This window comes from Pogona vitticeps, chromosome 2, assembly GCF_051106095.1.
Source record: "Pogona vitticeps strain Pit_001003342236 chromosome 2, PviZW2.1, whole genome shotgun sequence".
NCBI lineage: Eukaryota > Metazoa > Chordata > Lepidosauria > Squamata > Agamidae > Pogona > Pogona vitticeps.
This window is the reverse complement of record NC_135784.1, coordinates 163,537,390-163,553,406: the sequence shown is the minus strand read 5'-3', so window position 1 is coordinate 163,553,406 and position 16,017 is coordinate 163,537,390. Positions and strand designations below refer to the sequence as shown.

Genomic DNA, 16,017 nt, shown 5'->3' with positions numbered 1-16,017 from the left:
TGTCTTGCCTGTAACCTTCCCACCCACCCCCCACTTAATGAAGACGAGTTGTTAAACTTCTGCTAATTTAAGTCAGCTGTTAGACCAAATACTCTACTTATAGAGAGACACTCTTCATTGGAGTTTTTTTTTTCTAATGAGTTTTAAATGTTAGCCAATTTTGTGGCCTGGCCCTCACCTTGAGTGAAATCTGAATTATCCACTTTGCTGAAGGCAAGCAAGTGGCACTGTGAAAAAACTCTCTGACTCCTACTTTTCCTTGTAAGGCCAGGTCCTCCCAAAGTGGCAAAAAGGCTCCCCAGAGCTTCCCCCGAAATGGGCTCAACTCTTACTGCTGCAGCTGTCATACAGAACCATTGAGATCTCCAGCTCACCCACAGCAGACAGAATCAGAAGAGCAACTCTGGTCTCTAGCTGGATCCTGGGATAAGTAGCGTCCTTGGTTAGCCCAGCCCAGGCTATAATCCTAGTCACAGCAGAAGTGAGAAATATCTGGCTGGCCAAGTAGTGAAAGCCTGGTGGCTTGGTGGGACAGGCAGGTTCAGCAGCACAGGCCACCTCCATGAAAGCCACCACTTCAACTCACCTTAGTCAGTTCCCATTCTTCATTTTCCGGCACATGGGAATGCTTCCCTGTATAGTAACAGTCTCCCAATTCCACAGGCCCTGTCTTGGATCGGAGGCAGAGCTGCTTGCCAATGTTATGCCTCAGGTCTCGCTGGGAGGTGTACTCAAAGTACTGAGGGGAATAAAAACACACAAAGGAAAAGTAAAGCAGTGGTCTAAAGCACCTTACTTCTTATGAAGCAAATCAGAGTGATTATTTTATTTAAAAAACTGAAAAGGAGTGCATTAATAAAGTTGGAGAGAATGTACACCATTGGGAGTAAACTCTACTGGAGCATCTGTTGGGATATGGCTCATAGGTGAATGCAGTGTAAGCAATGCAGTGGCTGCTGAAACTAACAAATCTCACCTAAGTTCACCTAATAACACAGCTACAGATTCATGATGCTGGTTTCTGTAAGTTTCTGCTGGATCCTCCTTGGGGAGGAAGGAGTCGATCTTGCTCTTTCTTTTGCAGCCTCTGCTTCCTGTGCTTGTACTTCCCACCTCTGTGGATGAGTGGTTTCGTACACCTGTGCATGAGAAGGCATGTGGATCCTAACCTTCTCTTTGATTCCATACCTGGTTGCCTCCCATGCCATGGCAGGGATACATGATCAGTGGTTTCCCTCCGTGGTTGTTCTCTCCGACGTCCAGGCAGCGTTTGGCACCCTCATTTCTAATCTGCAACCAAACAAGCCCAACACAATTAGGGGCATACACCCAACTGACATCAGAGCTCAGAAAACAGATTCTACTGTTGCCAAAACATTGCAGACATAGTCCCTTTTCACTCCACAAACTCCTTTCTATCAACAGTGTGCAGATGCAATCTTGAATCTTCCACTTCAGGCCTATTAGGATTCCATTTGCCTCTCAGACCCTGAAATCCAGCAGTGTGTCACAACTAGAGCAGGCCCACTTGAACCATTGGAAGGTATGGAGGAGGACGTTCTCCACTGATTCAGTGGACCTAGTCTAGTTTACAGCTTGCTACTGGATTTCAGCCATTAACTACATGCCATTTATCTTTTCTTTCAGAACTTGGAGTATTTGTAAATGTTCAGTCATTGTAGACAATGAGTCAATGACAGTGGCAACTTGTAGGCGAAACTGTGACGCTAGGAAAATAGACATCTATCTTTGAAGTCCTATAAACTTGTCCCTGTTTGAAATCTGCTGTGTTTGCCACGTCATATGTATACCTTTACACACATGAGCATACACCATTTCCATTTTTTTGCTGAAAGCTGCTATAAGAATGTGGGGCTATGAGGCAGTGTATAAATAAACATTTCAAGTAAACATCCCTAATCTAGATTAGTTTAACACTTAAGAAAGGAAAAGGGTTCTCATATTTTCCAGCCCCACTCTGTATGGATACTAGCAAGGCAGGCAATGCTAAACCTTCAGTTTCTGTAAATTTGCTCCATGTTACTGTCCATGCTGCAGATTTTCTTGAGTAAAGATTAGACAAGCACACATTGAGTACACCAATTCTCTTGGCTGCTGCACTGGAGCTGGGGTGGGGGAGGGAGATGGAGAGGGGCGCAAAATTCACAATTTGTGTGCACAATCATAAATGGGTGCAAAGAGATGTTTTAAAAAAAAAGACAGAAGAAGATCCTATTGGGTTTTAAAAGAGAATTCCAAGTCCTCAAGAAAGCAGTTAGACTGGTTTCTTGCAGGAATCAAGAGTCCAGAAGCTGAAAAGTAAATATTGACAAAGCAAGTATCAGTGCTTTCTAATAGCCTGTTCCGGTAGGATTACTTTATGCCACACAGCCAATTTCACCTAGTAAAGCTAGCAAATACATGACTTCCCTTTAGGGATGAAAAGCGATTAAGACATGGCCCTCCTTCCATAGTTATGATGGATTCATGAGTGACATTTCACAGATAGTGGTGTCATTTACTTTGGCTCTGGATTTTTTTTCTTTTTAAATCTCTCCCTGGATTTTTTTGGGGGGAGGGAACCTTCAGAAACACATTGTGCTTTCCTCACAGCTCAGGAGATGCCTTTAGAAAGGGAAGCCGGTGGGGGGCAGGGGAGAGGCCTTTCTCTTTCTGGGGCTACCTTGCACGTTCTCAAAGCTGGTCATCCAGATCTTGCCTCAATGAAACAGCCTCTCCCAAATGCAACCCTTCGCCTTCCACACTAAGAATAAATGGCAGCTTTAGCAGAGGAAAGAACAGCAACACTTGTAGTGTGGACTTCAAGCCTATACTTCAAGTGTGGCCTTGGGTGACTCCCGTTCATCAAGAACAACAACTTCCTCCGAAAATTCTCTCTTGCTCACGTTAGAGCAGTGGTTTCCGTCCTCAAGCTAGAACACACCATCAATCCAATGATGAGAAAGGGCCACAGCAGAAACCTGGGCATGTTCTCTCCAGAGCTGGGGCAAAGCTATAGGATGGTTATTTGTGCCCCCCCCAAATATGAATTTCTGGGTCACTTTCCCAGCCACTCTTGGAGACTGAGAGCTACAATCTGGCAGGGTAGCTCTTCATGTAGGGGAAATGGGATGGGCAGGCTGGCAGATTTGCACTTACAGCTCCATAGAAGGCTGGAGTAAGGTCTGGGATGAAGATCTCAGGATAGACAGTTTGTAGATACCAGGTGAAGTTCTTGCAGTGCAGCCGCTCCTTCAACAGGAGTCGCTCTACCAGGTCTCCGTATGTTTTCTGACAAAATGATGACACGTATGGGTTAGGAGGTTGGGGGGGAAACATAACAAAGGGGCACCCCGAACCCACTACTGTGCAGAATCCATTTATTCCTTGTGCACAGGATTACACACCCTGGAACAAACTATCCTTTCATTTTCTTTGTTCAATGATTTGGGTAACCCATGGACAACATTTAAGCCAGATTCTGCAAGGGTTTGGAACACATCTTACGGCTCCAGGCTGCTTTGCTTTTCAGATGGTTGCAGTTTGAGAACAGCCCCTCACCATCGTTTGGTAAATCATCATAATCCTAGAAGTGCAGAGCTGGAAGGGACCCTATGGCTCATTAAGTCCAGCCCCTCTCAAAGAGGCACAGTGAAGAATCAAACTCCCAGTCTTTGGCTCTGCAGTCAGAAACCCAAACTGCTGAGCTATCCAGCAGTTCTTTCAACGGCCAGTAGCTCTCCCCATTAGCGAGGTTAATGGATGGGCACTCTGGGTGCTGGGACACAGTGGGGCTTCGCACAAAGTGCTTAGGAACCCCTGCGTGTTGAAACACTGGCAAATGGTTTGTAATGTTTTAGAGCCAGCCTTCCAGAAAAGCTGATTTCATACCTCTCTAGCCATCTGAGAGGCCTGCTGGTTCCTCCTGTAGAAGATTTCCTTGTAGTCATCCATCCAGACTTCGGCCAGGCGCACCTGGTTCCTGGAGATCACTTGGGTTCCTTTGGGGAAGGTATGGGGACTCTTGGAACGGAAGACATGGCCCACCACTGAGCAGGGGATGATCTCCAGCTGACCCCCACACTGCCAAACCTGGAAAGGGGGGGGGGTGGAGAAAGAAAGGGAAAAAAGGGGGGGAGGGAGAGAGTGTACCCTCAGTGCCAACAGGAAACCACAAGCCCTTAAAGCCAAAATGGGTGAAGCACAGGGGCATTTCTGTGGCCCTTAAAGTCCTGAACTTTGAAAGATTTTACAGAATTTCAGCCAAAGTAACTCCAAGAGCCGTAGTTACTCCTGAATATTCTCCCTTCAAGCCTCCCCTAAACAAATAGAAACGCCAATTTTAAGTACAGTGGTGCCTCGCATAGTGCCCCATTTAAAACATTGCAATGCAATCGCTTTTGCGATCGCAAAATCTTCATCGCTATGCGATTTCATCGTTAAATGGGGCGCCCGTTAAGCGAGGCACCACTGTACTTCCTGTTTCATTTTTCATTAAATCTCTCTCTCTCTCCATTCATTGATTGGTTCATTCATCATTTTGGGGTCTGACGTGGTTTGTAGTAGGGGGTAAGAACTTGACATGTTCCCAAGCCCTCAGATCTTGGCCATTCCTGCCTTAAGTGAAGCACCAGAATCCACCTGGGCTTAACTAGATAATATATAAAATCTATCACTATATTTTACATCTTTTTTTTCTGTCTCGTTCAAACAAGGGGAATAAAATCAGGTCCAGGATCATGATACATTGGGGGTGGGGAGGGGAACCCCCTCCTCCCCATCAGAAACCATTTCTTCAGTAAGGAAGCTGCCACAGTAGGAGCAACAACAGATTGGGGTTCAATTATTATCATGAAAACTCTGAAAAAGAAGGGTTCACCCATTCTCCTGTTCTTTGTTTCTGATCACATTCCACTTCTACCTCTGCCTTACAGCTGATGCTCTGTTAAAAGTTTACAAACAATATAGGATCCCCACCTCAGGCAGCAGCCCAGGACCAGGAAGAAATCCAGGTTTTGCCCCAGTTAGGGCTATTTCAGCTTAGGTACAACAAAAATATTTTTGTGAGCAGCCAAGCACAACCCTCAACAGGAGATCCTTGTTGGGAATTTGTATTCCTGACCTTTTCTTTTCTTGTGCTGCCACAGTGTGGCAACCCGTATAGCAGTTAGCATTTTAAAGCTGCTGTTTGCAAATTAGCTTTATATTGATGTCACCAACACAGACATTGCAACGGACGGTGCATGGCCCCTTTCAGTTTTGAGGAAAATAAAATACTACTTTGGGAACCCCCCCCCCCAAAAAAAAGAATCTGGGAAATGGTCATTAAGGAGCAAATCTGCACACCTTAAAGGACATGATTCCCCATTCTGGGGCTGAAATTATAATCAATATCATTTATTGATGGAGGCCTTGAGGGGCTGCACAGTTCCTACCAGGAATGCCTGTGAGAAATTTTTCAGTGGAGAGGGAGCAAAAAGTGCATAACTGTAACTTAGCACTGTTTGCATGCCACTTCAGCGGACTGCCTCTCTCTGTGTACATCAAAACAATAAATAAATACAGGATCCATGCTTCATACCTTTCTAGTCATTCTCTCCTTTTGCAGCAATGTGCAGTTGAAATGCTTGCTGTAATCAAATACAGCAGAACTTCTTTTATAGTATGAGGTTGAAAATTATGATTTTCAGTGTCAGTAATGTTGCTGAACCTTCACACCAGCAGAAGGAGCCAGCTATCACTAAATATCCTGCCCCTGGTGACCCCAATCCAGTGGAAAGCATCTACAGCATCGGTGTGCAGAATATCTGTTCACAGATACAGTTGGCCTGCATCCACTGTGGGCTGTCTGACCACAGGAACCCTCTTCTCTGTGGTTTCCATCCTTGTCACCTGGTTTGTATTTGGGAGCCTGGATCCAGAAGGGGGAAGGCAGGTCTCGCAGGGCCTCCCCCCCCCCCCAATATGTCAGGGAGGACCTAGGGAGAGGCCACAGCAGCATGGCTTCTGTGCCCTTGCTTGCAGCACATGAGTTTCCCTCACATCTTGTCAAACTGCACCTGTTTAAGCACAACCCAAAGTACAGTCGTTGTGCACAGCCATCTTGGGACTGCCGCTTTTCTCTTGACCAAGTAAAAATAAAATGTGCCGTGCCGATTAGGATAGCTGGGCCACGGACGGCCTTCTCCAGCACACAAGAGGCTTGCTTCCTGCCAGGAGCCAACTGACCCTTCTTACCCGAAAGGACATCTCCACATTCTCCCCTCCCCAGATCTCCATCTGATCATCATAGGAGCCGATGTGTTCAAAATAGGACTTGGAAATGGCGAAGAGGCCACCCGCAAAGGTGGGAGTCCTGCAAAAAAAAAAAGTGGGAATGATAAGAACATGACACAAACCTCAGCCAAGCGGAGGCTCTCACAGACCAAGTAACCCACGCTCCTCATCCTCTCTGAAAAGCCAAGAGGGATTGCACTCCACTGGTCCCCTAGGCAGGCCTAAGGTTTGTCCCTTCCAGGCCAAGTCCCTTCGCATGACTGCCTCTCTTAGGGAATACCTCTCTCAGCACAGCCAGCAAACCTTACCCTCATGGACAGGGATTAGCGCTGTGGGAAAGTAAAGGGCCTTTGGCCTGAGATCCCTGAGGCTTTGAGGCAAGGCTTGGGCAGCTTCATGAGGCCTGCTTCTTCAACCAGGCTTTACGTAAGTGACCTGATCTATTGCTTTATTTATTTTTTAAGCCTATGAATACGACTATGAATCACCCCTTCAGGGCCACACCTGTTTTTTTAACTACTAATGCAGCAGAAACCTCATTAGATGACAATAACAATGACAACATTTTAGACATGCAGAGCTGGAAGTGACCCTATGAGTCATTAAGACCGATGCCTGATACCACTGATGTAAGCCCGCTAAACTGTCTTTCTTATATTTAAAAATGGGGTAGTAAGGCTCTTTCAGCAATAGTACGCAGAAGAAAAATGTTTAAAATAAATAACCAAAGCCCTGAACGTGAACAAATAGCAACCCCACTCCCCTACTGTCTCATCTGCCACTGATATGAACACACAAGTTTGGCTTCCCAAAAGGAGATGCTCTTCTAGACCCATCAAATCCAGGGACAAACTGGGGTAGGGGGCATATTTTTGCCTATAATGTTCACAAAACCAGTGAAGAGCCCTCGGAAAACAGAAACGTCTCCAGTTATCACTGCCATGTTATTTTAAACCTTACATTTCTTACATTTTAACTTTGTGTTATTCTACAACATCTTGGAGGCCTGCTATCAGATAGAAAGATGGGGTGCAAATATTTCAACTCTAGGAGAGACTATGGGGTATGTGTGTGTTGCACACATGCACAAAATCCTATTTGGCCCACCTTCCTTAAGAAGACAATTAAAAAAAAAATCCACTCTTTGCCTCCCTGTTTTTCCTACTCCTGGGAAGAAGCTTTCAATTTTTTAAACAACTGAAAAGGTATAAGCGCTTCAGTGCTATGCTAACAGGCTTTTAAAAAAACCTTTGCTTCCTCCCCCTCCAGGGAGGAACACAGGAAGTTTTAAATTTCTCAATATCTTGAAGTAGGCTAAGTTGTCTTCTTAAGTGGGAAAGTGGAAGGGAAATTTAAAGCAGGAAGCTCCAGTTTGGTTTGTTCTCAGTGACTATGTACATATGCTGGAAATGAACCAAAACAGAGCAATCCTACTCACACCTAAAAAAACAACAACAAAAAAACACAACAAAAAAACCCCACTAGTTCCTGACATGGACCCAGAAAGGTGCAGGTTGGAACACTCTGGAAATGGGCTGGCACTTATGTTGTTTGGTTGCTGGCAAAAGGAGCAAACCAGCCTGTCCCCACAGCAGGTCTAACAGCAGGATAAATGCCTGTGTAGCCACTCCCTTTCATCCATTTATTTTGCTCCTAAGACTTCAAGGGGCAAGAGGGTGGCTGAGGATGGAACCAAAGATATCACTGAGCATTCACGGGTCTCTTTCCCCATTGTCCCCCACTTGCCCTTAATCCAACACATTTTGGAGCTGAGAGGTAGGTGGGCCCTGAAAGAAGAATGCAAACAACTGGGTCGAGATTACTATTAGAGAGATATGGAACCGTCTGTTGTTGTTATGGGGGCTGATATGGGGGAGGGCAGGCAGAATTAAGGAGGAGAAAATTTGAGGGCATCCTCTGCCATATGACATCAAAAGCAGAAGGCGCTCATGGTAGTTCTTATTCATTAAGGGCCTGAAGGAAAGCTGCTTAGAAGCAGGCAGGGCAGCCTTTATTTGGTCTTGGGTATCATTCCCTTAAATGCATCCCACCAAACCAGGATGGAGAGCACTTGGGGACTAAGCTTTTCAACTTGCCCTGTTTTCACAGTCTGTTACCTCAGAGCTCTCTCTCTCTCTGTGTCTTTGTGTCTGTCTGGTCTTAAGGGGGAGAAAAGTGGAGACAGCAGCTGAAAAGTTGTTTCGAGGAGGCTCTCTCTAAGACACCACTCTGCTCTTACCTACGGAGGGGGCCAGGGGAGATTAGAAGCTGTTGACAAGCAAAGCTGCCAGCCTCTCTCTCTCTCTCTCCAAATAACCAAAAAAGGAATCCTCCAAGACCCCTTTCACTGGGGCAGAACAGTCCTGTCTGACCTCTGCACAAAGAAGAGCTGTACTTGAGGCCAAAGGAACAGGATTTTGTCTCGCTGTGGCAATGAGGAGGGCCAAAGGACCGGTATTAAATGTCTTCCACTTTATGAATTCAAGGTCATTCCAAGCTTTAAGAGGTTGGGATACTGGTTACTCTAATGACTCTGCAGCTGCCCACTGCCAAAGCAGACAAGAGGCTGGCAGAGTTTGAAAAGAAAGGGGGTGAAACCTTGATTCTTTCATGTCATGGCTCTCATTATCCTTCTTTTATACACCAGAAACAAAAACGAAGGGAGGGGGAGAGAAAAGAAAATCCTACCATTGTGTCTCAGAGAACTTTGACTAGGCTGAGCGATTTACGACCCCTTACATTATAGCCCAACAATATGGCAGGAGGGCAAGAACCTCGATTCTTATTCCTCCAATGCAGGGGGAGCGAGGAGAGGAGAGCACCTTACAAACACACCCGCCTTCTCCGTAAGCATAACCAGTGTTCTGCTTGACAAAGGAATCTGAAAATGGATGTTCCTGGGAATTATGGTAATTTGTTAGATTCCCAGCCTTATTTCTTGTAGAAACTTGGCTTCCCTGAGGCACTATCTAGCGATAAAAGAACAGATTGTTATACTACTAATTGTTCTTGCTTTACTTTTTAAGGATGTCAGTGATTTTTTGATTCCGTAATAAAGCAAAAGTGGCCCTAAATCCCCCCCCCCCAAATAAGTAATCAAAAGCAGGGCGTTGGGTGTAACAGGCTCATCATGGCAATAAAATAATCTAAAATATATATTTTCCTTTTGTTACTTAAAAATAGTGCAGACACTTTCCGCTGCCTATCACCCCCGCATCTAGTAAATGGGTGCAGAGAAATCAATTAATGTATGTGGTTGTGACAGAGATTGTTTACACGAAGGGCTATGCTTATATATCCCCCACACACACAACCCAAAGGGACAACTGAAAGGTTCCCAGTTTTGCTAAGGACTGTTGACAATTTGGGCGAATCATTGTAACAGCCAATTACCTTGAAGTCCAGGGTCGTTATTCTATAATAAACTTAATTTTAAAAACACAGACAAACTTCTCTTTACATTTCTGCACTTCTGCCCATTTTTGTATTTAAGTGAATTCTTAAAATTAATTACTCCCTTCAAAAGTAATGTCTTAGCAACAAGTGACGTAACAAGCCAGTGAGTCAATGGCACTATGTAACTTAAATGGAACAAATTACATTTTTTTTTAAAAAAAATGCAAGCTATGGGTGGGGTGATTGAGGGAAAAGCCAAGCTGAGGATGGAGAACTCAGTTCCCATAGCTTAGGGCTTGGAAACTCTATGAAAGCCTTCAAAATTTCAGCAATCAGAACTGATGTTTTTGGAAAGCATATGCCATCTCATTTTAATACAATGGTCTTCCCATCTACAGTACCTCTTTTCTAGACTGTAAATCAACCTTGACATCTTTGAGGTGAGAGGTACGAAATATATGGCCTATGGGCTGGATGCAACCCTCAAGGCTGTTTTTCCAGTTCTGAAAGATCCCTTCCAGTTTTGGCAGGAAATCCAAGATGATAGTGCTTCCAGAGACTCAATTTCACTCTAATACAAGGCTAGCCTTTTCCTATTGTATTTTCTCCCCATCTTTGTTTAGCCACCCCCCCTGCAAACTGAAAGTGACCTTCTAGACACCTCTGGTTTCTCTGGATGGGTCTATAGGAAGTGGGGAATTCCTACTGGATCCTCTGAAGTTGCCCAAACTCTGATCTGGACATTTTAGACTTCACCTTCCATCAGCACCAGCTACCACAGCCAGGGGTGAGTGACCATGGGAATTGAAGTCCAAGACATCTGGAGGGCATCACATTGGGGAAGATAGTTCTACCAAAACATATAAAAGAGTATGTACAGAAAGATCTTGGTTACCATGAACTTACTTGATAGGGTAAGTCTCATCTTTCCTCCTCTGCTTCTCATGCTGAGGGATGGCCTCCCATCCAAAGGTCAGGCTCCAGTCAAAATTACCCCGGCTGTGCTGCTTCCCATACTGAATCGGTTTGGAAAATTCAAAGGTGTTCAGGTCAATGGTGGTGATATCTGGACTAACCACGGCAGTGGGTTCTTCCGCGATACGTGATAAGAGAGGCTCTAACCAGCCATGGAAACATTCACCTAAGAAAAGAAAACAAGAAGGGCCATGTCACCTGTAGCTGAAAGATTTTCTAAATTGCTATTCATCAAAACATTTTCCTATACCATTTCTAGCTCATCAGTTCTTCCACAAATGACTTTTCCTTGTCAGTATCTGTCTTGCAAATAGAGGTCAACACATACAGTCACTTCTCCTATCTTTTCCTGCTTCCTCTTACAAAAGGCCATTGATCATCTCACCAATGAGTGGCACGCAGAGTCTACTTTGCTTAATACCTTCGGTTTCTGTTCATTTGCATCTCCCTCAACCTGCTTCCAGGCTGAAATGTTTAGTCTCAAAAACTAGTTGTTACCTCAGTAGTAATTTTGCTGGGCACCAGTAATTCCATGGTTTAACCCATTCTAGCTAGCACTAGGTCTTAAAGAGGCACAGTGACCTTTAGTGATTGATATCAAGTATCATCATTATGCAATGGACAGGCCAAACCATACACCACAGAGAGTCTGTAATTAGATGAGAGAATTCCTTCAGTCCAGAAACATCTCATAGTCACAGCAGGATTTTTAAAATAGCTCCTATAGTTTGCATATTAGTTTTCTTTTGTTCTGTAGTCTTCAGCTATAAAGAATGGCACCTTTTGCAGGATACGACTGCTCCGCCATGAAGATGTAACTGAATCATGTCTCTGTGACATTAATGGACTTCTAACTTCTCTAACAACAGGCTATCTGTAACATACAGCCTGGTCTGTAAGCAGTTACAGAAATCTGTTTTGTTAAGTGATACAGTCAACAGATCTTACAATACAATTGCACATGGAAGGTAAAACACAAGAGTCACATCCATAATATAAATCTCAATGTAAATCTTATCTTGTGTTACTATTGGACTCAATTAAAAAATTGGCTAATGTTTTGGTGAGAAGACTGAATATGGTTAAGGAGCTCATTATTCAACAACACAGCCATCAAACACTGAGTATATATGTACGAAAAAGCACCCTGTGATGCAGTAATCAACTAATATGTGTGCATGTGTGAACCGTCTTTGTGTTGGGGGAAAAAAAACCTGGCACCCCGAAGCCCAGCATCAGATATTGGAGTCCTCAGCAGAGGGAGTGATTCCTTACAATGAGCATCTAGGAAGGTGAGCACGTCTCCCGTAGCAACGCTGGCACCCAGCAACCGGGCAGTTATTAAACCTTTCCTTTCTTGCTGCCGGACGACCCGCACGATCTGCAGCTGCTTCACATAGTTGTCCAACTCGTCTTTCAAGTAATCTGGAACAGAACAGATCAAGTTAGAGCGGGTGCCGTGCTCAGCCAGTCTGGCAACTATGCAGAAGAGTCAAAGAGACTGAATTCCATTTCTGAGGACAGTGGGGCCCAAATTGAAACAGTTTTCTTTTGCTTAAGTGAACAATTTTTCCTTCTTATCTGAAAACATAACAAGAAACCAATCTATGAAGGACAGAGGAGAGGATGATTGGGAAAGGGCCAAGCAAAGGGGTAGCAAGTTCAAAAGCTACCCAAGTCCACAACAGCTGAAAAATAATGGGCTACTCACAGAAGGCATGAGCTGGTCACCCCTTTGTCAAGGTCCAGAGGAGAGCCAATGAAACAGCAAAGTGCCCTTTAATGCCACGCTGCTCACATGGACGCCTATGAGGTGTCAATGCTTTTCTAAGAGACTTCCAGAGAAGTTGCCATGTTTATTATACTGGCTGCTCCTTGGAGAAAGAGCACTGATAAATCACGTTTTTAGACTAAGTCTCCAGGAATCCCTCAGGCTGCAAAGCTAGTTTGGAAAGGAGTCTCACTGATTCCAAGGTAACTTTAACACAAGCTTCTGGGTAAACCCCAGAAAATTTCTACCTTCCAATAATCCAGTAAGATGATATTCCCAGTCATCACCTCCATATTGCAGATGCCAAGCTGAGCTGAGAAATGGTAATTTGTCACCCATATTCTTTTTGGAAACTGCTAAATGTTTTGCCACAGTTTGTGTGTTTGTGTGACAGCAATTCCACAGTTCAACTTTCCCCAAGTTCCCTCATACTAAGCACAGACTGAGGCAGCAGAGGTATAATGACAGCCTTTCCATTTCAGGCACAATTTACTGATTCAGAGGATCTAAATGGAGAAGTCTTCTTCCGCTGTATTTCCCCTCCTCTCAGTCCTTCTCATATTCTTGTTCACTGTCTCCTGTAAGTTCTCCTCCATTTCTCCTTCCACATTGAACCACTATTCTATGCCTTACAACTGCCTCCATCTGGCTGCTCTCACACCCATTTCTTCTCAGACAAACAGACCCTCTCTTAATGCCCATCCTCTGTATTTTGTTGGTTTTTCAAAGCACATTCCCGACCCCATTTTCCCTCTGAAATTTCTTTCTAAGCCCCTTCTGGCCCTTTTGCTCTCAGAGAAGGGGAGCCACATTTCCCCCCAGCCACTTTAATTCTGTTCCCCCTCCTCGCTCTGACATCCACCCGCCTGCCAACCTCCAATCCTTGGTGCCACTGCCCAAAGCCAGGATGTTTTTCTGAGGTAGTGGAGGTGGCAGCTGGAGGGCCCAGTCGGAGCAATTGAGGGGGAGGATGCTTGAGGGGGAGTGGAAAGAATGTGTGGGCCTGCCTCCCTGGTCCTGAACACCACGTCTCCACACGTTGCATCTTCAAAACACCACTTACAGACCCAAACCCTGTCTTTACAAGAACCTATCACAACTAATGGGGAAAAGGCCCATTTGAATCCTTCCAGCTTGAAAAAAAATAGAAGACCTCCAGCAGCAGAGACAAAAAAAAGCCACTTTGGAAGCAAAAAGGGCTGGACAACTTTGAATCTGCCTTTGCATCAAGCCGTTAGTACAAAATACTTCGAATCTGCCCATTTTATAAATGGAGCAAATCCTGTGGTATTTTGACTATGTAGTTAAGCCTAGAAGACTGCAAGACAGACAGTCAACTAAGGAAGTATCTTAAGTGGGCTGCAGTACTCTGACTCACCCAAAAGTGGCCTGAGGCCTGCTGATAGCCCTCAGCGCACTGTCTGAGAAATGCTCTCTACTCTGTACCAACACTAAGTTTCTATCAGCAATCCCCATCGATAACAATTGATAATGATCATGGCTATTACTAGCGGCAGTCACTGAAAAGCTAAGCTAAGCTAAGCTAAGCACAGCACTTTGGCACCAGCAAACAATAAACTTCTGAACAGCTCAGTGGTTTAGGTCTCTGGCTGTGGAGCTAGAGGTTGGGAGTTCGATTCCCCACTGGGCCTCCTTGACAGGGGCTAGACTCCATGATCCATAGGGTCCCTTCCAGCTCTGCAGTTCTAAAATGATGATGATAACTTTATTCCCCGTCTGCCCACACTACGCACCCTATACTGTATTCTTTTTGGATTGTCCTTCCCCCGCTTAAGTCTGCAACATGACTTCACAACGAGAAATGGATGGAGCATGATCCGAGGGGAGAGGAGCCTCTCGATGTGTGTGACTGTAAGTGCGCGTGCACCACCTCCAGACATCAGAGGCTGCCCTGCGGGCTCCACATCTAATGTGCACCTGGTACCCGTATCTTGCCTGCCCCTCCTAGCTTTTAGTTCCTAAAACACTTCGGCCTGCTATCAAGAAGCAACAATGGGAAGCCTCTCTTCCTCATGCCAAATTCACATGTGAGCCATGCCCTTGTATTTATAACTCATGGTAACCACAGGATTTGCTGCCAGGTGCAAAGCACCACAGGAAGTGGTTCAAGCCTCTGTGGTGAGAGACTGTAGGTTTTCCACACTCCAGCAGCACTGAGCTTTGCTGTGAACACAATGGGCAGTTGTGCCCAAGAAGCCACCAGCAGGAAGCAACAATACAGTACTGAGAAAAACGACAACAAGGAAATGAGCCTATACAAAAAGTAACTGTCCTATCCTGCTGCAGAAGCACACCTGCAGGTGTTAACCAACTTCTCAGGCCACTGAAGGCATCTGACAAATTGGGCTGCAACTCCCAAAACTTTATAGACCAGAGTGGTCGCAAGACCAGATAGGCGGGATAATAAGTAAGTAAGTAAGTAAGTAAGTAAGTAACTAAGTAAGTAAGTAAGTAAATAAATAAATAAATAAATAAATAATGTTGCTTTTGAGATGCTGCCACTGGGCTCCTCAAAATGTTCCTGGGCCAGCCCTGTCTCTCGTATGCCAATTAATTTTCACATCTTTTTGATTTGTTTATCTTACGTATTTGTACTCTGAGGTTCAATGGAATTCCCAAGGGGACATCATTTTGCCATTTGGAGAGTAGCCAAATACATACAAGTGTATTAGTATATTGTCACACTTTCAGGTACAAGAATCTCTCTAATACAGGTGCAGAATTTAAGTTCAAGCTACCGTAGAGCAGCTGTAAACTTCTCAAAATGTGGAAGTCACTTTGATCCAGCTGCTTATTTCTGGAAATAAACATAACCCAATAAAACAAGCAAGAACATTTATAACCAGCCTCTATAAAGAGCTCCCTAATGTCACACAGGGAGGGAATATTTTTCATTGCCACCAGAAAATAACAATTAAGGTTTCTTGACTGACGCATGAAGTCCACTGGGATTGCCTTGAGCAAATCACTTTCTCTCAACTTATCCTTACTGCAAGGGGCTCCAAACTTTATACCATGAGGGCCACATAATATATTTTCCACGTTTTCGAGAGCTGAAAGAATGCACGTGGGCTGGATAAAAAGGCAAGGCAGGCTGGATGTGGCCCGCAGGCCAGATTTTGGAGACCCCTGCTCTACTGCACAGGATTACTTAGAAAACATGTGTGCAGATATGCATAAAAGTAACTGGATTCTTCCTGTGTTCCTGGCTGAAAAGGTGGGATAAATATTCAGTAGGGAAAAGACATCCACCAAAAACTGCACATTCTTGACAGTGGCGCCAGACCTTTGGAATGGGCTGCTGGCTGAGCTGTGTCTGGTCCCCTCCCTCTCAACCTTCAAGAGGATGCTTAAAACACTGTTTTTAAAAGAAGCTTTCAATGGTGCCCTCTAATGAATTTGCTAAATTTGTGCTACCTGTCTGATCATTATTGATACTCTTGATGTTTCTGTTCATGTTACTGATTTGTCTTATTATTTCTTTGCTTATAGCTTTTTCTTACTATTTTCTTATTGTATTTGCTTTATTTGTCTGTTAATCGGACAGAGTAGTGCCTTGCACTAATTATTTATTATTT

The 16,017-nt window shown here is 44.5% G+C and overlaps 1 protein-coding gene across 3 annotated transcripts in view; it reads right to left on the bottom strand.

Moving 5' to 3' along the window:
* Positions 1 to 16,017, bottom strand: part of GALNT6 (polypeptide N-acetylgalactosaminyltransferase 6) — a 63,921-nt gene that overhangs the window by 3,445 nt on the left and 44,459 nt on the right. For all 3 annotated transcript variants that reach the window (XM_020784548.3, XM_020784547.3, XM_020784550.3), the window contains 7 exons: positions 11,923 to 12,072; positions 10,579 to 10,813; positions 6,238 to 6,355; positions 3,892 to 4,092; positions 3,160 to 3,291; positions 1,189 to 1,290; positions 587 to 739 (listed from right to left, as the gene is read on the bottom strand). In XM_020784548.3, coding sequence (XP_020640207.2) covers positions 587 to 739; positions 1,189 to 1,290; positions 3,160 to 3,291; positions 3,892 to 4,092; positions 6,238 to 6,355; positions 10,579 to 10,813; positions 11,923 to 12,072 — 1,091 coding nt within the window. The remainder of the gene's footprint in view (positions 1 to 586; positions 740 to 1,188; positions 1,291 to 3,159; positions 3,292 to 3,891; positions 4,093 to 6,237; positions 6,356 to 10,578; positions 10,814 to 11,922; positions 12,073 to 16,017) is intronic.